This window comes from Maylandia zebra, linkage group LG7, assembly GCF_041146795.1.
Source record: "Maylandia zebra isolate NMK-2024a linkage group LG7, Mzebra_GT3a, whole genome shotgun sequence".
In the NCBI taxonomy this organism is placed as follows: Eukaryota; Metazoa; Chordata; class Actinopteri; order Cichliformes; family Cichlidae; genus Maylandia; species Maylandia zebra.
In genome coordinates this window covers 68452940-68476649 of record NC_135173.1, presented here as the reverse complement: position 1 = coordinate 68476649, position 23710 = coordinate 68452940, and the positions used below count along the sequence as shown (strand labels likewise).

At 47.9% G+C, this 23710-nt stretch overlaps 4 protein-coding genes across 8 annotated transcripts; 2 read left to right on the top strand and 2 right to left on the bottom strand.

The window, feature by feature from the left end:
- The first annotated feature begins 975 nt into the window (after window positions 1–975).
- On the top strand, window positions 976–6750 carry nedd1 (NEDD1 gamma-tubulin ring complex targeting factor). Of its 3 annotated transcripts, none has more exons than XM_012924763.3 (16): window positions 976–1098; window positions 1854–1997; window positions 2363–2457; window positions 2757–2873; window positions 2944–3084; window positions 3420–3649; window positions 4001–4202; window positions 4304–4427; window positions 4591–4704; window positions 5016–5066; window positions 5147–5236; window positions 5327–5493; window positions 5569–5767; window positions 5977–6077; window positions 6212–6278; window positions 6360–6750. In XM_012924763.3, exons 2-16 carry the CDS (start codon window positions 1862–1864, stop codon window positions 6362–6364), a joined length of 1839 nt encoding a protein of 612 aa, XP_012780217.2. In that variant the 5' UTR covers window positions 976–1098; window positions 1854–1861; the 3' UTR covers window positions 6365–6750. The 3 variants fall into 3 exon arrangements, with proteins under 3 accessions (XP_012780217.2, XP_004571531.2, XP_014266181.2); XM_004571474.4 differs by having other exon boundaries at window positions 4594–4704; window positions 5936–6077; window positions 6360–6749; XM_014410695.3 differs by having other exon boundaries at window positions 5936–6077; window positions 6360–6749.
- A 199-nt stretch (window positions 6751–6949) lies between these two features.
- Window positions 6950–11581, top strand: lyrm5b (LYR motif containing 5b). Of its 3 annotated transcripts, none has more exons than XM_004571475.5 (3): window positions 6950–7135; window positions 8257–8322; window positions 11269–11581. In XM_004571475.5, the coding sequence occupies exons 2-3, from the start codon at window positions 8278–8280 to the stop codon at window positions 11473–11475; spliced, it is 252 nt and encodes an 83-aa protein (XP_004571532.1). In that variant the 5' UTR covers window positions 6950–7135; window positions 8257–8277; the 3' UTR covers window positions 11476–11581. The 3 variants fall into 3 exon arrangements, with proteins under 3 accessions (XP_004571532.1, XP_012780220.1, XP_012780221.1); XM_012924766.4 differs by having other exon boundaries at window positions 6950–7306; XM_012924767.5 differs by lacking the exon at window positions 6950–7135 and adding an exon at window positions 7640–7890.
- Window positions 10218–18204, bottom strand: LOC105941436 (uncharacterized). Its single transcript, XM_024803132.2, has 14 exons — window positions 17585–18204; window positions 16811–16892; window positions 16588–16699; window positions 15277–15393; window positions 14402–14518; window positions 13888–13986; window positions 13356–13481; window positions 13127–13224; window positions 12961–13050; window positions 12792–12840; window positions 12461–12525; window positions 12027–12148; window positions 11837–11936; window positions 10218–11763 (listed from the first exon to the last, which is right to left on the bottom strand). Exons 3-14 carry the CDS (start codon window positions 16661–16663, stop codon window positions 11686–11688), a joined length of 1137 nt encoding a protein of 378 aa, XP_024658900.2. The 5' UTR covers window positions 16664–16699; window positions 16811–16892; window positions 17585–18204; the 3' UTR covers window positions 10218–11685.
- Window positions 18205–18596: 392 nt separating this feature from the next.
- Window positions 18597–23480, bottom strand: si:ch211-59o9.10 (uncharacterized). Its single transcript, XM_014410693.4, has 11 exons — window positions 23320–23480; window positions 23024–23227; window positions 21583–21640; window positions 21122–21497; window positions 20642–20736; window positions 20478–20564; window positions 20329–20404; window positions 20029–20120; window positions 19100–19221; window positions 18910–19009; window positions 18597–18818 (listed from the first exon to the last, which is right to left on the bottom strand). Exons 2-11 carry the CDS (start codon window positions 23155–23157, stop codon window positions 18741–18743), a joined length of 1218 nt encoding a protein of 405 aa, XP_014266179.1. The 5' UTR covers window positions 23158–23227; window positions 23320–23480; the 3' UTR covers window positions 18597–18740.
- Window positions 23481–23710: the final 230 nt, after the last annotated feature.

The following is a 23710-nucleotide window of genomic DNA, read 5'->3' as shown; positions in this document are numbered from 1 at the left end:
ACAACATTTTTTTACATTAGTAATTCCTTTTGTGCATATATTCATATTGTTGTTAATAATAAATTAATTAAAGCAACAAAACAACCTGAAGATCCCATCCCAACAACAGACTGTTCTCTCTGCTGAGGTCAGGAAAGCGATTCCGCTCCCTGAAGACCAACACAGAGAGACTGAGGAGGAGCTTCTTCCCGCAGGCGATACGGTCTCTCAATCACACCACCACACAGTACTGACCCACACATACAGTTCTTACACACACACTGGACTTTCTGGACTTTGGTTTTGCACAACACTGGTCACTATATTCTTCATTTCCGGTTAATACTTGTACAGCTGCTGTTATTGTGTATATATTTATTTATATTTCTTCATACATTCTTATATAGTTCTATATTGTGTATTTTGTTGTACAGTTATTTTATTTTCAACTTTAATTTATATATTTTATCTTATTCTTCCCAGTTAAATTTACCCTTCATTCTAATTTGTGTTGTACAGTTATTTCATTTTTAACCTTAATTTATATTTTATTCCTTCCTAGTTAAATTTACCCTTTTTAATTTTTCATATTTATTTCCTATCTTATTCATAGCCTTTTCCTTTTTTGTTTTCTTTAGGTCACGAGCAGTTGTCCAAGCATTTCACTACATATCGTACTGTGTATGACTGTGTACGTGACAAATAAAAATTTGAATTTGATTTGAATTTGAGATCCGGTTGGGAGCCGAAAGAGCCGGCTCTTTTTAGTGAGTCGAGCCGGAAGAGTCGGTTCTCTAAAAGAGCCGGAAATCCCATCACTAATATTTACTAAACTTGTTTTTGTTTTATTTTTCTTCATAAAGCCACGTTTTTATATTCCTATTTTCTTCATATAAAATATAACAAAAATTAAATATTTTATTCTGTGTTTTTCTTTAATTGTTGCCTTGATACTGTATATTTAGTACATTTCGATTAGACTTTAACACAAACACAGGAAGTACGAGCCCGTTTCCACCGTTTGTCCCTCCTGGTGTTCCGTAGTGGCGGTTCATTGGCTGCGGGCGCCTCCAAAACAAACTCAGTTTCGACTTTTCGGTGATTAAAAACTCTTTCTGGGTAAGTATAGTTAATCTTAAGGACTCTGAGGGTCAGGCGAAAACATTCCCGGCAGTTTCCGCTCGCCTCGCGACTATTTGTTAACTTTAAAGCCGTCAAGCTGTTAGTCGGTTAGCATGAGCTACCTGTAGCTGCAGGTTCAAGTTAACGGAGCAAAGTCGATAAAATTTCTGTTTGATGGACCAAAAACAGCCTGCGAGCCGTTAAAAGTCCTCACAGGCGTCAGACTCAGCTTTACGTGTCCGTCTGCCTGCAGTTAACTGTGTAGAAAAACTACAACAGAGACCAAAAAACTACGAACATCCGATAGAAGGTTCCACAGAAATACTTCAGCACTGTGTACTTTTACTGCCTGATACTTGGAGTTACTGCACCAGCTTTTCAACTCTACCTTCCTATAAGACTTTTTAAAACCAGGTTTCAGAGCGCTGAACAGTAAAGGAAATAAACACAATCGAAAATAAATTAAATAGAATCTAGTTTTGAATTCAGTGGGAAAAGTAGACATGCACATTTTTGGCTTTGTCGGTTTCTAAAAGCCAAAAAGTAAAATGTAAATCCGATCCATCTTCCTGTGTTTATATCGCAGGTTTTTCCTTTCCCTTCTATAGTCATGTAGTTCTGATCATTGTTTAATGGAAAACTTTACAATTATGTTGTTTGTGCAAGTTTGACAAAACCAATGATGAGCTGTAAAACTAACAGTGACGGCCTGCGACGATACAACTCTCTGTGCATGTGTTTATTTTCTCCAGCTGTTACCATGGAGGAGGTGACACGGCTGGTGTCGACCGGAGACTGCGTGAAGATCTGGGATGCGGTTTCCATGGCGCCAGTGGAGCAGTTTAACCCACACAGCACAAGCCACCCTGTTGCTCAGGCCTGCTGGAGCTCCAACAGTATCCTGCTGTCACTAAGTCACCACAGCCGGGATATGAAAGATGGAAATCTGCTGTCTTTGTCATGTCCAGCAGGGGGCGACTCCTCTGTCTGATTGTATACACATCTTTGGTCACCCTGAGCTCAGTAAGCACTTCCTGATGAGTTTATGATCTCAGTTGGCGGTTTAATTTCAAGGGGCAGCCAATCACAATAAAATGTCTTAAAGGGGGAGGAGCTAAAGCAGCTTCTTTCAGACAGGTCATGAACAATATGAGACAAAGAAAGCTTATTTTAAACTATGAATCATGCAGAGCTGCCCTGTCAGAGTGAGCAGCATAAATCACCTTTAGATCTGTGAATCAGCCTTGACCAGTTCTCTCAGACCAGTACCTGGTCAGCGCCAGCAGCAGTGGGGACAAGCTGGTCGTTTCCAGCCTCAAGTCGACTCCTGTGCCGGTGGTGGAGCTGGCCGACGGGGTGAGTCTCAGCTCTTTAAAGACTGCAGAGGGGTAAAAGAAGAATAAAGCCTAAGACGTTATTGTTTGTCTCTGGGTCCAAATTCTCCTTCAGTTCCCAAAACACTGAGCTTTAGAAATATGATACCAGCTGTTCTCCCAGGTGTTTTAGTGAAGTTTAGGTTTCAGGGAAAAGAGGGAAACTAAAAATTTTAGTTACGCTGTGTAGTTTTAGAAAGCCGAGTCAGTCTGGTAAGTATCTCACTGAGAGCTCTTCGGCCTCTGTGAAGTGTAACGGTGCTGGTTTGTACCCGTGTTCAGAAAAAGCAGACCCGGGTGTGTCTCAGCTCCTCGTCTCAGTTTCTGGTCAGCGGAGGTCTCGATCACTGCGTGCACATCTGGGACCTGAAGACCAAGAGACTGCACCGCTCCCTCAAGGTAGGACCTCACGCCACCTCCGGGTTCCTTTACCTCTGAGCGGGATAAACATGGCCTCCTTTTCTCTCAGGACCATAAGGAGGAGGTGACTTGCGTGTCCTTTAATGCCAACGACAGCTATGTCGCCTCCGGCTCCACCAGCGGCGACCTAGTCCTCCATAGTCTGACCACCAACCTATCCAGCAGGCCGTTCGGCCACGGCAGCAACCAGGTCAGACCTCCACTTTCATATCGTTTTTCTTTTAAAGATTTTCTTTGAAGCTGCTCATGTGCAGCCGCTCAGGTGAGCTGTGAGTTGGTGATATGACTGTAGTGAGGGAGCAGCCAAAAGGTGGAGGTGTGCTTTCAGTTTATTTACCTCACCTCATCACGTTATATAAAGTCTTTAATAAAAGAAGAACTCTGCAGGCTCAGAGTTAACCGGAGAGTGGAGGAGGAGCTCCGTTTTTATGCTTCACTCTGTTCAGTCTGTGTATGTAAAGACTGTAACTAAAAGACAGCAGAGGAATGTTTGGTATTACTGCTTGATAATCTGTTGATCTCCAGCCCATCCACGACCTGAGGTTGTCCACGGTGAAGCGCTCCCTGCTGGGCAGCGTGTCTGACAGCGGAACGGTGGTGCTGTGGGACTCCAACACCCAGAAGGAGCTGCACGTGTTTGACGGCGCCCACAAGGCCCCAGGCTCCGGCCTGGCCTTCTCGCCCACCAGCGACCTGCTGGTCGTCAGCGTCGGCCTGGACAAGAAGATCGTCTGCTACGACACCGCCAGCAAGATGTGAGTCCGATCGCTCTGTTCTGCACGTCCCTGCTCGGTCACAAGGCTGTCACGCCCTCTGTGGAGCTCCTGTTCCATAGAGGGCGCTCTCGAGCTCATTGAGAATGAGCCGGGCTCTGAGGAGGTGTAGTTTTTCACCTGTCTTCCTTTCAGGAGACTGCAGAAGACTTCTAGACTTTAAAATGAGTCTCATCGTGTTTTATCCTATGTTAATATAAAACTTTCTGTCCAGCAGTCCAGAACCAAAGCAAAGCATCAATAAGAAGGCAGCATGAGCTGAAGCCCACTCTTTGTCTGTGGATAAAATCTGTTCCACTTTGTGTTTAACGGCGTGTTCGTCTGCATCTCCAGCGTCCTGAGGTCCATCCGCGTGGACAGTCCTCTGACAGCTGTGGACTTCACTCTGGACGGTACTGGGCTGGTGGTCGGGTCCACTCACGGGAAGATCTACCAGTACGACCTGAGAAACTCCAGTTCCCCCACCAGGATCACAGTGGCCCATAAAACCTCAGTGACCTGCCTGCGCTTCCAGAGCAACGCCAGCAAACACAAAGTACTATCCTCGGGACTCTCAGACGGAAGATGGGAATAATATCAATTTTTCCTTCAGTGTGTCCAAACCTGCAGGGTTATTTTCTCTCTTTCTTGTCTCAGTCCAGTAAAATTGGCTCCTCAAAAACTTCCAGCTCTAAGAGATCCTCCACCAAGCTCCCCAGCAGCCAACCAGATCCCACCGCCAGCACAGGCCCTGCCCCCAACAGACAGGTGACAAACACAGGTGGGTTTCACGCTGTAGGTCACTGTGAACGCGAGTGTGCGCGTTTTGTTTTTCCCACACAGATAAATAAGGCAACTGTGAGCTTGAAGCTCCTGTGGCAGTGTGGCCAATCACGGTTGTCCTGTCTGATGATGATAAAGCCATAATTACAGCACGTGTTCAGCAGGAGGCGCTGCTGTGGACGGGATGTGTCGGGAAGCTGAAGGCCAGCAGGGGGCGGAGCAGTTCAGTAGCGTGGGACGAAACAGTCTGGACATCTTCTCTCCCGCTCGCGAAGGTCAGAGGCAGCCTGTGATTGGCTGAAATCTGATGCTGCATTCACTAACGTTGCCTTGTTTTTGTAAATCGCAGCGTTCTCTGTAGTCAAAGGAGCTTTCAAAGAAAAGCGTCTGGACTTCTTTAAGCTGCTTGAAGACGTTTCAGCTCTCATCTGAGAAACGTCTTCAAGTAACTTAAAGAAGTCCAGACGCTTTTCTTTGCAAGCTCCTTTGACTGCGATGACCTGGATGACTGAGAACCTTCACAGCCGTTCTCTGTTATCACCTCTAACTGAATCCATTTCAGTCGTGCTTCTCCTTCTTCTTCCAGACCCGCTCACCCACGGGACCACCGCGAACACCCCATTTGGACGAGGACAGGGTACGAGAGGTGGTCACCAGATGCATTTGAAGCGACGCTGCCGTCGGACCAATCCTGACGCTGTGTTTCTTTTTCCTTAGTTACCACTTCGGAGGTGATGTCTAGAGATGGGGAGGGTCAGCAGCTAACAGGCCGGGCCAGCCTGGACATCTTCTCTCCAGTCAGAGAAGGTCAGAGTTCAAGTTCAACGCCCATTTAAAATGCCTAAAGGTCCAGGTGAGGTCACCTGGAGGTTAAAGAATGTCTGCACTGTGCTTCAGACTCTCACGCAGGTCCCAGCTCTCACAGGAAGACGCCACTGGGAACGCCGCTCGCAGCCTCGGCGGGGAGGTGCTACAGCCCGCTGTCAGTCTTCCAGACCCCTCCGGCTATCAAAGAGGAGGAGCCAAACACCGCTGTAGCTGGAGAACTGTGTGATGCCAGAAAGGTGATGACCTTTAACCTTTAACCTCTACACCTGTGACAACGCAGGTCCACCTAACTGAACTTTGATCTGTCTCAGTCTGACAAAGTCAGCTGTTCCAGTCTGGAGACACAGAGTCAGTCCACGCCCCCTATGTCACAGTCAGCCAATCACAGTCAGCTGGCCCCGCCCTTCTTCACGCCAGAGCCCAGCCTCCGGAGAGCCAATGGCATTCAGGCTCACCTGAGCTACGACTCACCTGTCCACGGAGCTCCACCCACCACATCTGCAGCAGCAGGTAGAGTCGGGCAGCAGCAGTTCTGAGGGTTCAATTCCCACTAAGGTCCGATATCACCGTGGTTAGTTCACTGTTTGTGGGACTCTGTAGGAATAGGCTTGTGAATTGGACGCTGAGTTCAGGGTCAGCTGCTTGTGTGGGAGATTCCGATGTTTCCTCTGCCTTCAGGTCCGGCTCTGTCGGCTGCCGTTTCCTCGTCTCTTTCTCAGAACATCGCCGACGTGGTTGGACAGGCCGGAGCTGCTCCCCTCACCTCCCTGCAGATCCACTTCATCCAGAACATGATCCACGAAACTCTGGAGGAGTTCAGGTCAGTCTGACCTCTGACCTCTCTTCAGAGAAAAATCAGCTAGCCTTTTTGTGGGGACTATTTTCAGAGGCGGGTTGATTTGGTGTTTTTGAGCTTTTATGGCAGCGGGACATGAACAAGCTTCTCCTCCTCAGGAACGCCTGTCACAAAGACATCATCAACCTCCAGGTGGAGATGATCCGACAGTTTTACATCCAGTTGGTACGACAGATTCGTCCGAGCTTTCCTCTGATGGTCAGATGTGACTTTCTGGTTTTTTATGATTCTGTGTTTGTGTTTCAGACTGAGATCCACAGTCTGATAGAGAAATACTCCGTCAACGAGTCTCTGGTGGAGGAGATCGAGAGGCTGAGGGAGGAGAACCGCCGGCTCAGGGCCAACTACTGACCGTCTGGAGCCTCGTTCTGGCTGCCTCCTCCCATCCTGACGTCAGATGGTCCAACATGAACGTGTGTGTGTGTGTGTGTGTGTGTGTGTGTGTGTGTGTGTGTGTGTGAACACTTATGTACCCTGTTTTGTTGTAATTTAATGAATTTTGATGTCAAAGCCTGGAAGAGTTTGAAAGGCGGTCGGTTCACATGTGCCTGCATCATGTTTTAGTAAGAAGCTTTTGTCTGAAGAAGAATAAAAAGAAAAAGTTTACAGCCAATAAAAAAATTACGTGTGTGTTTTCATGTACATCAACCCGAATCTTTCTAAAACCTTTGGTGTGTTTATCACAGTTTTAATGATCAGTAAGTAACACGGTGTGAGGCAGTATTTACGGTGATATGCGGTCGTAGTTTGTAGTGAAATGTGTGTTTGTTCTTTGGCTTTTCGCGGGCCGGCGGTTTGAGCGTGTCGGGGTGGGGTTACTCTCTGCGCGCTCACACTCTTTGGTTGTTTACCTGCTAGCCTGTGAGCGCGCAGCACGCTCACTAAGTTCAGACTTTTAGGTTTTCGTGCTCCGCGGCGATGAACCCGGAGCTCAGCGGGTTGTTTTAGACCAACAGCAGCGGGGGAAACAGATTCACCGCGGGAACTTTAACCCTGCGTGACCTTTGACCCGCTCAGGCTCGGTTAGTTTATTGTCGGGTTTTTCTCTTTCAGCCGCTCAGAGCAAAGTTGGCTTCCTGCTAGCGCTGCTCACCTGACGTGAATCACCTGAAGGTGACGTTTCATTTGATCCACTTCACGCAGGAATTCAAACCCTGCAGCAAAACTGAGACCAACGAGCCTCAAACGTTCCTGTAAGTGTTTATAGTATTTATGACGTCACGAGCTGAGCGTTAAACGTGTTTTCAGTCTAATCTAACGCGCACCTGGCAGACAGGTGTGCGTTACATGTACTGCGATACTGCGTGTACTTTCTAACGTTATAGACCTGCAGGCAGAGACACGCGGAAACACAGTGTTACCTGCAGCAGGTGCCGGCGGTCACGCCCACTACAGATCACGTGCTGGTGTGCCAATTTTTTGCACACCTGGATGAGCCGCTGTGGGTTATGTGCTAACCGCGAAGTGAACCGGGTCGCTCTCCACCAGACTCCATTCACAAAAGCTGGATTTTTACGTCACAGAAGGGCGGAGCTTTGCGTCTGCAGCGGCCTCGACTGGTCCGTTAGTTTGTGTTACGGAGCGACTCTGATGTTTTAGTGAGTTAGTTCGGATCACAAGAAAACACTGAAACAGTAAAGTCACGCAAAGTTGAATAGAAACTTCTTTTTTCTGTCAGGTGAAAATCTGCGTTTTTGTGAGTGGACTCTGGTGTAAGATCGGTTTCTTTGTTGGCCTCCCAAAAGCCATAAACGTCATGGGAACAATAGGTTAGCAGGTACATTCAAGATGTACTTTATTGTTATTATTAACATTTAATTATTAAACAGCTTTATTGTTGTTTATTTTTAAAGTGTTGCTGTTACACTGGCGCCTGTAGTGCTTCGGCTGTCACAGATAAATGACAGTCGGCCATCCGATCCGGAGCCGATGGCTTCAGATCTGACTGCGTCATTCAGCCTTAACGCTGTTTGTGATTCCTGTGAAGCGACTGATCTGGTTCGATGGTTCTCTTGTTGATTCGTCAGCAGAGCTGCAGTTTTCTTTGTGTTGCACATGGAATTGAATCCTCAGCAGTTACTGAGCGTGAGCAGCAGGTTAAACCTCTTTAATCTGAACTTTGCGTTTATTCTGCCTTTCTCAGCTCGGACTGTCCTCCAGGAAGATGGCCAACCCACTCAGGTCTGAAGTGTTTCGACTGTACAAGAACGTGAGTGTTGGGGAAATTCATTTTTAAAGAACTCGATGACCAAAGTTCCCTCTAATGTTCCACGTGTCTGAGCGAACACACAAACTCCCTGAGCGTCCCGTGGACCACTGTGAGCAGCAGCAGACGTGTGCACTGTGGTCACGCCAGCATCCAAGTTACATGTTTACTAAAGTAATCAAATTACAGCATTTACATTTATGTTAGACGACTTTTAACTGCTTTAGCCCACTGACAATGAAAACTTAAAACAATCTTGTTCATGTGCAGCATGTTAACACTATTGGAAGCAAAAATAACCTGAACTCCAATTTTGAAAACAACTTTATTTTTATTATTTTTTGCTCTGACTGTATTGTGAGTCTGTGGTCTGGGAGAGAGTCTGTAACTCTGTCTGCAAAATACAGTAAATAATGACCAGTGTTGGGTAATTAATTATTTAGTTACTTCTTCAAAAAAGTAACTGAGTTATGGAAACAAAGTTTTGCAGCTGTTTACCTAAAAATGCAGCCAAGGTGTTTTTAAACAAACATTTCAAACTATTTACAGAACAATCAGCTGTTCTGCATCAAATCTGATGCCACACAAATTATTTGTGCCGCTCCAAAAAATAATTTCTGTCCACTATGAGATGAAGGAGAACATCAGCCTGATACCTGCAGGCCTGACAGCAGCAGATGTGTCACTGCTGTAACACCTGTAACACTCAGCAGGCGCCTCATTGTCCTGACACACAACAACACTACTGACTACACTACACACTAACTACACACTAACTACACGCTAACTACACACTAACTACACTCTAACTACACACTAACTACACAAGATTTGTGCTAAACGTCTCAAATCTCTCACATCTCAAACACGCCGTCACTCCTAAAACTTCCCCCTCCCTAAACAATTAAAGGCCATGTTGCCATATCATTCTTTGATTGGTCCACATGGTACATTTTTCCACCAATAGGAAAGGCTGGGAGTTTTGTTTTTGTTCACAGGCTTTCGAGCGTTTTCCTTATAAAACGCAGTTTTTACCGTTTCTTCCTGCAGTAAATATAAACAACGACAGTATTCAGGAAGAAAAACAAACACTGCAGATATTTTATCATAACTCTGGTTTTACGTGGCCGATCAACACAATTTAAAAACTGGTATAAAGTCCACACTTTGTCCGTCAGTTGTTCCGTCTGTCCTGCTCACATCTCCAATGGTTGTACACGTTGTCATTAACGTGGCTTCACTCCACATCAGCCGCTTTGCTAAAACACCGCACATAAGGACGCGGTCAGAGCCTGTCAGCCACGTTGATCAGCTGCGTATATACGAATGTGAATCGCATCATTGGCTGGACTGTGGGATAAGGTGGCATCGTTCTGATCACATACGGGAGCAGCCAGTCACTGACTCACACTGCAGAACAGGATTGTTAAAGTTTAATTTTAATTTCAGTGCAGGTTAGATTTTTTTTGTGCGCAACGCAGATTTTCTGTGCCAGCAGTGGGCAGCTTAGAGGGAACATTGTCGGTGACACGTTGTCCTCCAGCGATTCTAGATTTTCTGTTTTCACAGCTGTAAACGTCAGAATCGGGAGTTTGGATGATGAGACTTCAGGCGGCGTCAGCAAAGACTCCATGATGATGTTGTTAACATTTATTGACAGTTAATTTACTTTTAAGATGATCCGTCGGTGCCACTGTGAGCCGTCGGAGGTGCGTAATGATGAGATGACCTCAAACAGATCTGAAGGCACAAAGCTGCCTCTCAAATCTCCCATCATGTAAAGCGGTGCTGAGCCCCACCAAAATGTTCAAGCTTCATGTTTATCTGTGAAGATGTCAGCAGTGTTTACAGAGGGCGCTGCAGCAAGTGTCGCCCCCTGCTGGGCATTAAAAGAATGCAACTGCGTGCACAACCTGTAGTGTCTGCACCAAAGCACTGAGGTCTTTATTCATCTGTCAGAATGACGCTGAAGTGGTGTTCTGATATATTTAAAGCTTATTTATCGGATCAGGCTGAGATTATCTGCTCAGAAACACTCTGACGACACTTCATCATGTTTAGGGTGAAAAAGTGGACGTTTCAGTGGCAGAGCCGTCGTTACGCCGCGAACAACATCAGCAGAGAAAACCAACAATCAAACTCACAGCCCACCATCACAATATTTTAATAACATTAAAGCCCAAAACCCAGAAATCTAACACGCCTCCCTCTGTAGCCCCGCCCCTTTAACGGGTTCTGAGTGAAACCAGCTGCACACGTGACATAAGATGTGCTGTGGCCTGAGATGGTCACCACATTTTTCTTTGGTGAAACTAACTCAGTGAGTTTAGACAAACAGGCAGCAGGCGGCGCTTTCTTATTTCATAAATGCAAAAAATAAGATGCCCGCACTCGTGATCCCTCATGGTGAAGGTTTAAAGACTTCCTGTGTCCACCTCACGCAGGAGCTCCGCCCTCCTGAGTGAATTAGAAAGTAAGGTGAGACACTGTAACAATCAGTGTTTTTAAAGATTTTATGCATGAGGAAGCGTGTAGGATGGAGATCAGCGGCGCCTTTATGACCGCAGAGCTATCTGCAGATAAACCTTTGACCCTCTTTAGGAAAACACTTTCTGTTATCAGCTTTAGACTAAGATAAGGTCTCTGCAGGGAGCGCCGCTGAAGGAATTACAAAGCAAGACTATGTGACAAGATTTCAGATTCACCTTTTGTAAAGTGAATCACTAAAAGCGCTCGTGGATCCTCGGAGCGTTCCCGCTGCTCGTCCTGATAAAACACATTGGCCTCTGGAGGTGTGTCAGTCTAAGATCATCGTCCAGAGTGATTTTAAGACCTGTGCTGATTTTGAGATCATGTGATCATCATGTGCCGTCATACATCGGCCACCTTTTTGCCCTTTAGTAAAAATAAAGACATATTTTTGCTAACACATCCTCTTCCTCCTTGCAGCTCCTCTACCTCGGCAGGGAGTACCCCAAAGGTGGTGACTACTTCCGCGACCGTCTGAGAGCGGCGTTTGCCAGGAACAAGGCGGTGGAGGACCCCGAGCAAATAAAGGCCCTGATTGCTCGTGGCGAGTACGTGGCCCGGGAGCTGGAGGCGCTTTACTACCTGAGGAAGTACAGAGCGATGAAGAAGCGCTACTACGAGGACTAAACGGCGACCGAACGGTGACGACACGAACAGCTCTGAGGTTTACGGATCCAATCCTGAGGTCACATGACCACCGAGTGAAGCCTTTAAATTAAAGTATTCAAAACAAAAACAAGCGTGAGTCCTCCTTCCTTCCTTCCTTCCTTCCTTCCTTCCTTCCTTCCTTCCTTCCTTCCTGTCTGTCTGTTCCCATAGGAAACAGTAGAAGCAATGTCAGAGGTCAGAGGTCGGGGGGGCGATGGCGTCTTTGTCGGCCAGGTTGACTCTGCAGATGGGACAGGTGGGGTTATCCTGGGGGGGAGGAGACAGAGTCAGGTGGCGTTCCAAGTTTATGTCATCTCCGTATAACCAAGCACGGCGTTACCTTCAGCCACTGGTCGATACAGTGAACGTGGTAGTCATGGAAACACGGCAGAATCCTCAGCTTCTCGCCGTCGCTGTAGTCGCAGACACAGATCTGACACCTGCCAGCCAATCAGCACAGAGACGTGTTAGCGTGCAGGTTTGGGGTTTGTTTGTTTTCAGCGTTACAAATGGCGAGCTCGGAGACTCACTGCGTGTTCCCGCCGCTGCCGCCGCATCCCTGGAACACCTTGGTGGGAAACCTCTGGATGTCCGTCGCGCTCAGCTGATTGGTCCTCACGGCGCCCTGACGCTCCTCAAGCTCCAGCAGAGACTGAAAGACGAGCAAAGGCGTCAACACTCTGACATCTGGGCCCTGATTGGTCCACGTTGAATACCTGCAGCGTCTAACTGTAAGAGCTTAACTGTAACACGAAGGAGGAACGTAAAGAAGAGATCACAAACCAAGTCTGAGATGAAACATTAAAGAAGAAGAAGAAAGATCCAAATTCAAAACAACTTTTTGGAAAAAAAGCTCCAAAGACAAATTCTGACGGGATTTTTGTCCCTGAGTGAACAAAGTCTGCAGAATGATCGAAACTCCTCCCCCTCCTCGAGACCCCTCCCCCTCCTCCAGACTCCTCACCTCGTAGTCGTTTCCTTCAGCGTCATCAGATGTGGCGTCCCTACTCCTGCCGTGACCAATCAGAACTGTGGAACGATCAGCAGAAGCAGACCGATTAAAGCTCTACAACAGTGTCATGCTGTTGTTTGATTGGTCAGGTTTCTACGCTGTCGTTTGATTGGTCGGTCAGGTTTGAGCAGCTTGTGTTTGTTCAGTTTTTATAGAGAGAAAAAAAATCTTTACTTTAACAGGAGCGAGTAGAAAAACTACAAATACTCCAAAGACCTGATTGGACTGAAGTACTGCATGTATTTATACCACATCTCTGTAGTACTTGGTTTCTGGTGCTTACCTTCTCCGGGAGCCACCTGAATCATCCAGCGGCGCTCTGTGGGACGACCCTGCAGAGAGAAGGTCACGGCTCGGTCAGCGAATCAAAGCAAAACGTCGCACGTTTCCTGAACGCAGAACCACTTTTGATAATATGAAAACCACGATCAGACTGTGATTGGCTGCCTCACCCTGTGGAGGCGATGAAGAAGACGCTGGTGGAGGTGGTGATAATGGAGGTGGTGACGGTGTCTGTTGTGCTCCACTCGGTCCAGCCGAGCCTGGAGGAACAAACAGAAACGTGAACACCTGTCCGCTCTGCCTCAGGTGAGGCGTTTGGTGCAAGTCTGCCTCCACCTGCAGGTGTTGGTGCAGCGCCTCGTGATCCTCCACCTGCTGTAAACCAGTGGCTCCCTCCTCTTCGTCGCTGACGGTGAGCTGCTCCACCACCGCGGCTGCAGAACAAAGCATCAGAAGAACGCTGAAGGTTCAGCAGGAGGCTGGAACCACCACCAGCTAATCATGTTTCAATAATACCGACGTTCCCCATCGTTCTCAAGGTCCGCCCCCCAACACTGACACGTACCGAGCACCGAGTCGTCCTCCGCCTGCAGCCTTCGGGCCAGAGCCTCGTCTTCCTCCACCTGCTGTGAAGGAACCGCATCCTCTTCCTCTTCCTCCTCCTCGCTGCTGGAGATCTGCTCCTCCACAGCTGCAGGAGAAACCACTCGTCACAGACTCCATCATCATATAGTAATAATAATAGTTCGGACTGTGGGAGAACCGGAGAACAGAACCAGAACCTTCTCACTGTGAGCACACCCTGCTGACCACCACACCACCGTGCCACAACATCACAGTAGTGATGAAGATGATGATGAATGAAGGATATAGATTTAAAAAGGCAAAACATTTAAAAAAATAAATACAAAATAAAACAAAATCATTCTTCCACAGTGGGAATCCCGCCCTGTATGCAAAGCGTGGAAGTGGGAACAGCGACGTTTGCTCATCGAGCAGCTGCGAGTGAACGGCGAACAGCGATTACCGAGCAGCGCCTGAGAGCAGCGCCCGTTTCACTCACCGACTCACCACAGCCTAACGCAACGCTGACGTACCGATGTCTGAGCCGGCCTCCACCTGCAGCTCCTCGTCATCCTCCGCCTGCTGGAAACAAATGGCGTCCTCCTCGCTGATGGCGAGCTGCTCCACCGCAGCTGCAGAAGAAACGAAGGATCAGACAAGCCTCCACTGAGGGTGCAGCTGCTGAGGCAACAGCCCCCGTGCTGCGTTCAAAGACACCACGCTGACAAAATGTGACAGCAGGAGTGACATGCATGTTAACTGTTCTAATAATAACTAATGTGGAGGGTGGGCGTGTTCCTGCAGCCGTTTGAGTCATCAGCAACATGTATGAATGTTGGAAATTGGAAATTTTGGAGAAGCTGAAAGATAAAAGTGGAGCTTAGGAAGCATCGGGAACTTTAACGTTCCTGATGCTGAGAGAAGAGTAACTCCAGGATCGGTTCCGCTTTTTTTTGTCGCCAACAACCGTCAGAGACGCTGAAACTAAAGCAGCAGTGAAAGAAGGGTTCCAATATTCATATGTGTGTGTGTAACGCCAACACGTACCCATGTCCGAGTCGTCCTCCACCTGCAGCCGTCGGGCCAGCGCCTCGTCTTCCCTCAGCTGCTGCGAACGAGCTGCAGCCTCCTCCTCCTCGCTGATGGAGATCTGCTCCACCACAGCTGCAGGAGAAACCACTCGTCACAGAACCCATCCAGGCCAAAGAAGCTAGACCCAGAGACGCGTGCACCATCGAGTGATATTTAAAATGCAATAAACTAAAAATAAAGAACCAATTAAAAATTATCTTTAATAAAATGCAAATCGACTCGTGACCACAGCCAATCACAGTCATTCCCTACAGGACAGCATGGACAGGGCCGTGTGAAGGAGGGGGGCTGAGGGGGCTGCAGTCTCCCCACTGCAAAAGGCAGACAAGCAGCGCCCCTGTGTGAGCTTCTCTGATTTATTCTTACTGCTGATTGGTTCCTGAAGGCGAGCCTTCAGAGAAGATGGAGCATGGTCGCCCGTCACCTCCGTCAGTTGTTTGTTTTTTTAAGTACAGGCTGAATTGGGAGGTACTGGCGGTCCTGTTTTTTGTTTTGTTCCTAGTCTAGATTATCAGGACCAGTTTAGGGGTGGAGCCTAGTTGGTCATGGTCGTCCTCCATCTGTTTTAGCCGGAGCGCTTGTCTCATCAGGAGCACGTCGCCAAATACAAAAAATGAACAAAGGTGTGAAAAGTCTTAGTTCGGTGTTTCATTTGACACGTGTGGCAGGAAGTTGTAATATATAAGTATAACTGCTCACGCCGAGCATCACAGTCACATGACGTTCATAGCAGTTACAGAAGTTATTTAGCATTAGCATTTTCTTTGGTTCACTTACAAAAGCAGCAGACCGACAGCAGGTCTGCCCCCCCCGATAAGACCGACACATACCGATGTCCGAGTCATCCTCTGCCTGCAGCCGGCGGGCCAGCAGCTTATCTTCCTCCATCTGCTGTAAACGAACCGCAGCCTGCTGCTCCTCAGTGATGGAGATCTGCTCCACCCCAGCTGCAGGAGAAGAGATGGAAAGATTTAAGAGTTCATCAGTTATTGAGTAGGAGTTTAAAACCCTGAAATATTCAAAGGGTAACTCGATGGGACTGAATGATCTCCTCATACCGACGTCATGCCCGTCTAAGCTGGCAAATTCTATAGAATTACATAAAGTCCCCACCCCCACGACCAGAGAGGGGCAGTAACGCGTTACAAGAAACGCGATACTGTAACCCGATTACTTTTTTCAAGTAACGAGTAAAGTAAGGGATTACTATTGCAAAAACAGTAATTAGATTACCGTTACTTTCCCGTAGGAACGCTGCGTTACTGCGTTACTAAAACCGTGATTTTTTGCGAGAATGTCTCATGACAGTGACGTAAGCGAGTGCGCCGTTAGTGACAACAGCTGTGTGCAGATCAACAATGGATCACATATCGAGTGCAGAGAGAGTATGAGCGTGCAGCGTTTAAAGCGTGGAAGTACTGACCTTACTTTGAGTTTGATTCCATAAAAAGTGACAAAAACATTAGTGTCCGCTGTGCGTGGGAAGAAAACTTCTTTTTACAGCGAAAAAAACCCCTAAACTTCCAACAAGCACCGAGTAGCTACGACGTGATGGGAAACTCACAGAGAAACTCGCGGATTCTTCCACTGACCGCGGCACACCTGCACCAGGGTAACCCTCCGCCTACCCCACTCCTGCTTTACAGGTGAAAATAGAGCAACAGGACCGCTGAGTCTTTGACTTTATTTATTTTCTGCTGTGTTTTACTTGCATCTATTTGAAAGACTGAGTGTAAACACAAAAACTATTTATTTTATGTGCTGGAATGTGCAGAAAATAGGTTTAAATGTTAAACTAATTTCTTCCAGTCAGAGAATGTTGCAGATAATTAAATTTTTGCTTGATGCATAAAGTTAAAAGATTAAAACTAATAAAACAAGTTTTAAAAAGAGACTTTTCCATTTGATTACATTTTGTATGATGGATTATGTAGAAAAAGTAGAATTGGGCTGAAAGATCTATCGCTTTATCACCTCTTCAGGTTGTAAATCGTGTTTTTAAAAAGTAACTAAGTAACTAATTACTTTTGAAAATAAGTAATCAGTAAAGTAACGGGATTACTTTTTTGGGGAAGTAATCAGTAATTAGTTACTGATTACTTTTTTCAAGTAACTTGACCAACACTGGCCATGACATTTACCAAATTCTGAGTCGGCTTCTAGCTGCAGGCGTCGGGCCAGCGCCTCGTCTTCCTCCACCTGCTGCGACCTCCTCATCGTCACTGATGATGATGATTAACTGCTCCAGTACAGCTGCAGGAGAAACGACTCATCAGAAAACCGTCACTGATTACAAATGCAGGTTTTTAACACCATGGATCTGTGCAAAGAGCCCAGTGATAAAAACAGCAGATTCTCCCTCACCTGGAAATCTGCACCAAAGAAGAAGAAGGATGAGGGGGGGGGGGGGCTCCTGATAATGAACACAACTACAGGCTTGAAGGTCCTAAAAGATATAACAGGAATTATAACAACATGTAATTTATGACCCAGTTACAACTACAATAATGCAGTTAATCAGCGAACCAATAAGAAAATTGAAAATAAAGTGTCGGAAATGTAACATCTGCCTCAGTAAAACTGAAATACTTGGATTCAGTACAATAACGTGCACTTCAGTGAAGAACTTGGGTAAATGTTCCTGGTGGTTGGTGATCAGGGAGGGTGCCACCCCATGCACTCCTGTCCCCGGACACGCCCCTGGACTGACGGTGTTTGGATGTTCCGGTGGCGCAGGGGTGTGTCTATCGGCACATCTGCCCCAAACCGAGCGTCTCTCAGAGACGTGTAACTGCAGGATGAAGCTCAGATCAGGAGGAAACACTGCGCCTAAGTGTCAGAGGGGATATTTCCGGGTGGTTTGGGGGAGTTTCCTGTAAAGTCTGACTCTGTGGGTCCGAATCCTTTCTCAGCCAGCCACACTTTCCTCTCTGATTTCTAGCGCTTTCACAAAAAGCTGAAGGGGGAAAGGATCCGGATGATCCGGCTGTCACGGCCGAGGAAGCGAAAGTAAAAGTTTGTGATTTAAGCTGATTCATGACGCAGCGGTGAAATCATGAGAATGAAAGCTGCTAGTTTAAACTATAGTTACTATAATAACCATAATACGAACAACAGAGGAGAGCACAGAGCACCTACCTTGACTGGAGGTCTGCATTTGATACTAGAGGCACACGCTGGGTGGAAGGGAAGCTCTCCAACCTTTATACATATACGTGACGTGTAACAAGCCCCGCCCACTCTTTAATTAGATCTGAGCGGCTCTGACGTTTAATGAGAGAATAGAGTTCATTTCACCAACACAATTAAAACTCGTTCATATTTCTGCTTCACCTGAACTCACCATCACTGATGTCCACTCACCTGCTGAGACTGTGGGAACTGACAGAAGTTAAAGGATACCCTATGTATCTGTGTTTGAGGTCGAGAATGGCCGAGGCTGGATTTGTTGCGTCTACTGTAACCGTAACAGTTGGATAATAAAGTTTCACATGGATTTTTTATTATCAGCTCCACACTGATCCACACTAACCCACCGAGAAGCCAAAGTCACAGAAAAACACAAATCCACAGCAGAAAAGGAGACAGCGGCTCGTTTCCTGTGAGGTCAAATTCATGTTTTTGGTCTGGTGGAGAGTAAAGGCGTCACGATTCACAACTTTGAGCCTCCTGATTCTTCCTGTTAAAAAGGAGTTTTTCGTTCCCACAGTCCCCAAAGTGGTCACAGGGGGTCATCTGATTGTTGGGGTGCATAATTTTAGGGTCTTTACCATAAAACATAAAGCACCATGAGGCACTGTGGTCATGATTTGGTGCCTTGTAAATAAAATAGAACTGAATTAAATATATGATCTAAATAACAGTTTGTATTATTTTGAACATTTAGAGGAACAGACACATCAACACAAAGCAGACTAAATAAAACAGTTTGATGCTGTTGCTGCAACAGGTCGCAGCTTTTCTGATTTTTGTTCAGAGGAGAAATTAAAATATTTTACAGAAAATATTAATATTTTACGAAAAGTCAAAATTATGTCAAACAAACTATCTAAGGCTTAAAAAAATAAAACAAACAACATTAAGACATAAGAAGATGAAATATTAAGAAGCACTGGTTGCTCGTCACTAAATAAATGAAAAAACTCGCTGCGAGGTTTTATTGTTTTATTCCTGTGGTCACATGAGCACCGACAAACCTTTAAATAAAAATATAAAAAACTGAAAAACAGAAGTCTGAGTCGTCCTTCAGGAGACACGAACCCGTCTGCTCCGATAGAAAACTGTAGAAACGAGGTCAGAGGTCAGAGGTCGGGGGGGCGACGGCGTTTCCGTCAGCCAGGTTGGCTCTGCAGATAGGACAGGTGGTGTTATCCTGAGGAGGAGGGGAGACACAGGTGAGGAGACGGCGTTTAAGGAGGGGCTCTAAAAACAGTGGAGCGCGAACGGCGCATCCCCCGGAGTACCTTCAGCCATCGGTCGATACACTGGACGTGGTAGTCATGGAAACAGGGCAGAATCCTCAGCTTCTCGCCGTCGCTGTAGTCGCAGAAACAGATCTGACACCTGCCGGCCAATCAGCACAGAGACGTGTTAGCGTGCAGGTTCGGGGTTCGTTTGTTTTCAGCGTTACAAACGGCGAGCTCAGAGACTCACTGCGTGTTCCCGCCGCCACTGCTGGATCCCTGAAACACCTTGGTGGGAAACCTTTGGATTTCCCGCCGACTCAGCTTCCTGGATACCACGGCGCCCTGACGCTCCTCGAACTCCAGCAGAGCCTGAAAGACGAGCAGAGGGGTCACGGGGTCACGCTTGTCTGACGGTGACTCGTATGTTCACACAGATTTATGACAGGAAAAACGTTTGTAATAATTTAACGTCCGTTTGAATATCGCGATCATCGGCTCCGGAACGCGCGATTCAGGACTGAGAGTATGAGAAGAAAATCGGGCTCCACGGCGCGTCTTTCCCCGACTTCCTCCCCCGCTCAGACAGCCTCCCTGAGCCTGGGTCTTTTTCCTTCCCACTGTGACCAAGCGCTTGTTCATAGGGGGTCACATGATTGTTGGGAGCCGTACAGCACGGAGCACCCTGAGGTGACTGTTGTGGTGACTGCGTGCTGTGTAAATAAAACTGAAGTAAAGCGGGTTCGAGTTAAAGCCAGAAATTTAGGCTTACGTGTCCTCCCCCTGCAAAGACGCCGTGCCGGAGCGATACTGCAACACTGATGTGACAGGAACAGTGTTTTTCTGGAATGGGAACTAAATCTCGTTGACCGGATCAAAGCTTTCTGCAGCTGAGCCACAAACAAGGCGCCAAGTTCAGCTGACTCTGGTCGACCAATCGCCTCTCAGGACTCCGTGTCCCATGTGTTCTTGCTAAACCGCCCCCAGGTGCTGAGGCTGCCGATGCTCAGCAGTGGTTATGATCGCCACACCTCTAACACCAACATGATTGATTTGTTTCTGCTGTCCCGGACTTCCAGGTAACCGGTGGGTGGAGCTGACCTAGATTAGGTCGCAGCACACTTCAGTTCAAACAAATGTGAGGCCTCCCTCCTCCATCAGTCCTCCGAGCCTCCTCACCTCGTAGTCGTTTCCCTGAAGGTCGTCTGAAAAGTCGGGTATGCCGTTCCTCCTCCTGCCCTGCCCACGTCTTCTACGCTGACCAATCAGGTCTGCGGAAACACATCAGCTGCATCAGAAGAAGCAAAATGACTGCAAACTGATTGAAACTCTAAACACAGCTGGAGAATCAGGAGGTCACAGATCACATGTTCAGTCTCCCTCCTACTGACCAATCAGGTGTGAGCAGGCTCTTGTTTACCAGCGAACGCTCGATTAATCGCTGCTCTAAACGCCAGTGACATCATCACCATGTCTTACCTTCTTCCAGCCCCACAAGAGGAGAGACGGCCGCGAGCACCTGAGACATCCAGCGAGGCTCCACGTAGGGATAAAACTGCAGAGAGAAGGTCACACCTGAGTCCACAAACCGAACCCTGTACCTGCACACGTCCTTCACTCTGTCTCACCCTGTGGTGACTCTCTTGATGAAGGTGATGGTGGTGATGATGCTGGTGCCTGCCATGAAGATCCGACTCCTCTCGGTCAAACTGAGCCTGAAGGATGAAAAGGAAACGTGAACACCTGTCCGCTCTGCCTCAGGTGAGGGGTTTTTGTCCGGGTCAGCTTCTACCTGCAGGCTGCGGGCCAGCGCCTCGTCTTCCTCCATCTGTAGTGAACGCACGGTGGCTTCCTCATCGTCGCTGATGATGATCTGCTCCACTGCAGCTGCAGGAGAAACGACAGAAACATCACTGAGTTTGTCTGACGACTCAGACTCGAGCTGATGAGTTTCCTCATAAACAGGTTTCTTCATCTGTTCCCAGAAACACCCGCCAACTTCCACCAGACTCCAGTGAAAAAACATCGATTTTTACCTCAAAACGTTAACTTTCTGTTCGCTTCCTGTGACGTCTGGATGTTAAACTGTGAATGTGAAGTTGCACAATAAGACCAAGTCAGCTGAGCAGCAGCAGGAGAACAGCTGCTGTCTTCTATGAGGCTAAATTCTGTTTTTTTTAATGGAGTCTGGTGGAGAGTAACGCCATCACTTCAGAGACGTTTCTGTAAAGCTCAGATTCAGGCAGGAAGTGTGACCGCCGAACGCTCGTACCTGCAGAGGTGCCGCCTTCATCACCGTTCAGCCACCTCCTCTCCTCTTCGGTGAGGAAGGACAGCGAGTTGGAGCTCGACGCCGCTGCTGGAGGTGGTGACGGTGACGCCAAAGTATTCGTCTCATTTGGTCTCGGCTGAAGGACTGATACCGGAGTGAGGTAGGAAGAGGACGAAAAGGAAGAAGACGAAGAGGACGATGAGGATGCAGTGGACCGCGGGGCTTCCAGCCAGCTGCCCAAAGCAAACGTCCTGAGAGAGGACGCGGGAACGAAGCCGGCGCTCTGTTTGGCCAGCCGCCGGCGTTTAGAACTATGTGAAAAAGCTCGCTTGCTGGGGGTGAGACAGTCTGGTTCTGGACAGCTGTCCACCGGCACCTGAGGGGAATGAAATGACTCTGTGAGTCTGCGATGAAGAGTTGGTTACAAAGGGATTCAGTAGGGCAGCGGCGCAGCGACTCACCGGGCTGAAATGCTCTTCTACGACGTGCCGACGCCTCCGCCGCTTGGCGAGCTGCGGGCTGGAGCAAAGAGACAGATTTCACCTCAGCACCAAAATAACACGCCCATCACACAAAGTAAATAAATACCGAAACCCTGGCGGTAAATATCTGTGTGTTCCTGTTTGCAGGAACAAAACGTTTTCAGACATCTTTGATCTGAGAACTTTTTACTGCAACCCTCATCCACCCAGCTGCACTCTTATCTAAAATCCCCACGCCGAAGGAAACCCCCGACCTCTGACCTCATTTCTACAGTCACAGGAACTATAGAGTACAGCCTTAATGATGTCGTCACGATGTGCGAATGTGTGAAGAAGGAAAAACTACGGTCACCTTTGGGCTGGAACGTCTCGAGGGTCACATGACCACTGTGAGGTCATCATCAGTGATAACTTAAGGAGAGCCTGTGGACACTGGGCTAAACTATAATCTATGAGTCAAAGTGTGTGACACATCGCTGCCCGTCCCGGTAGTCGTGCCCTCGCTCAGTTTCATCATTGGCCCATTTCGGGCTCGGGTCACAATTGGCCAGTTAAAGCCTGCCCTCTCCCACCACCGCCACATGAAGCGAGCGGAGTCGCCCTCTCCTTATGTTAGTCACGTCGTCTTTAATGAGAAAACCTCTACCAACTGTTGATAGTTTGAGGAAACAGAAAGTGTTTCCAAGAATAGATTTTCATTCCTACTGGAAAACCCCCGTAACTGCAAACAGTCCACTTTCTGTTTGAAAGTGAAACAGGCTGAAGTCCAGCGTTACACGAACAGGGTTTGTTCCACTGGGAGGCTTGTAAACAGCAGCTGACCTGTCAGCACAGGAGTTAAATACGGTCTCTGACTCCCACAGCTGCTGAGCAGTCAGCACACGTGCAGTTGGTTTCTAACAGAGCGATGGGATCAGCGTCCAGCTGGGCTGTGCTGCTTTATTACTGGGATCCAAACACAGCAGCAGATTTCAGCCTGCCCGGACTCTGGTGTGGAGAGAGCGGAGCAGCTGCTGCGGGGCAGGTGTGACTGTGTCCCTGCAGCAGAGGACTGTTTGGACCTGCTCGGTCTCCTCTGCTGTCTGTCATCGCTGCAGTTTGTTGTTGCCGTTTACGAGGAAAGTCCTGGTGGTGCTATTGGCCTGAAAGCGATCACATGCGAGGGACCAATAAACACTCGAGAGAGGGTCACAGAGGCCGGCTCACCGTGTGAGCAGAGGCCGAAGCTTCCTCACGGAGTCCATACATTTAAGGGTGCACCACAGACAGGAAGTGTGTGTACTCTCCAGAGTAAAGGTCACAAATACAGGGAAGCCCCAGACTCTCAGCAGAGCAGCTGTTACTGCAGCTTCCAGGAACTCGGACTACATGTACGTGTAATTTCCTGTATGTGTGCTAACGTGCCACGGGTGCAGGGTACCTGGGGGTTTCCGGGACGATGACGGGCAGCTCGGGGTACGGGACATCGTCCGAGTCGAGCAGGCAGCCTCGGTTCAGCACCCCCGGGCTGTCCGGCTCCGATGAACACGGGCTGTCCGCTAACTTGCCCTCCATGCTCTCCTCTTCTTCCCCCAGCAAAGACCTGGTACTCGAATCACCTGAGACTCAGACTCATGTCAGGCCGCTGAGTGGGAACAAAGCACAGGGAGGCGCGTTTAGCGAACACGGTGCGCAGATCGGAGAGTTAGCTCCGAGAGGCGCGAGCAAACAACTCACCGCCGTCCGGAACAAGCACGAACCCGGAGAACCGAAACTCACGGAGCCAAAAACCAAGGAATCAAACTTTCGCCTCTTTCTCGGGTCGTTAACGGTACTCCACCGCTTGGACCAAAACAGGAAGTTCTCTTCACAATAAGAGCGAAAACTTCCGGTGTCACCGGGAAAAGTACCCAAGAGTCCCCCCGGCGGCCCGGACGACTTTCAGTTTTAGATAAATTAAAAAAAAAGTTCAAACCTTTGGGTAACATTAAAATATTTTTGTTAATAAATCAAAGCTGTGGAGAGGAAAATATTTTGAGCTACATAAAAACTTTGAGTCTATTAAAGCAGCTTTGCATGATTCAGATTTGAGAAATGCTGCTTTGGCTGGAGTCTCGCGGATTAGCTG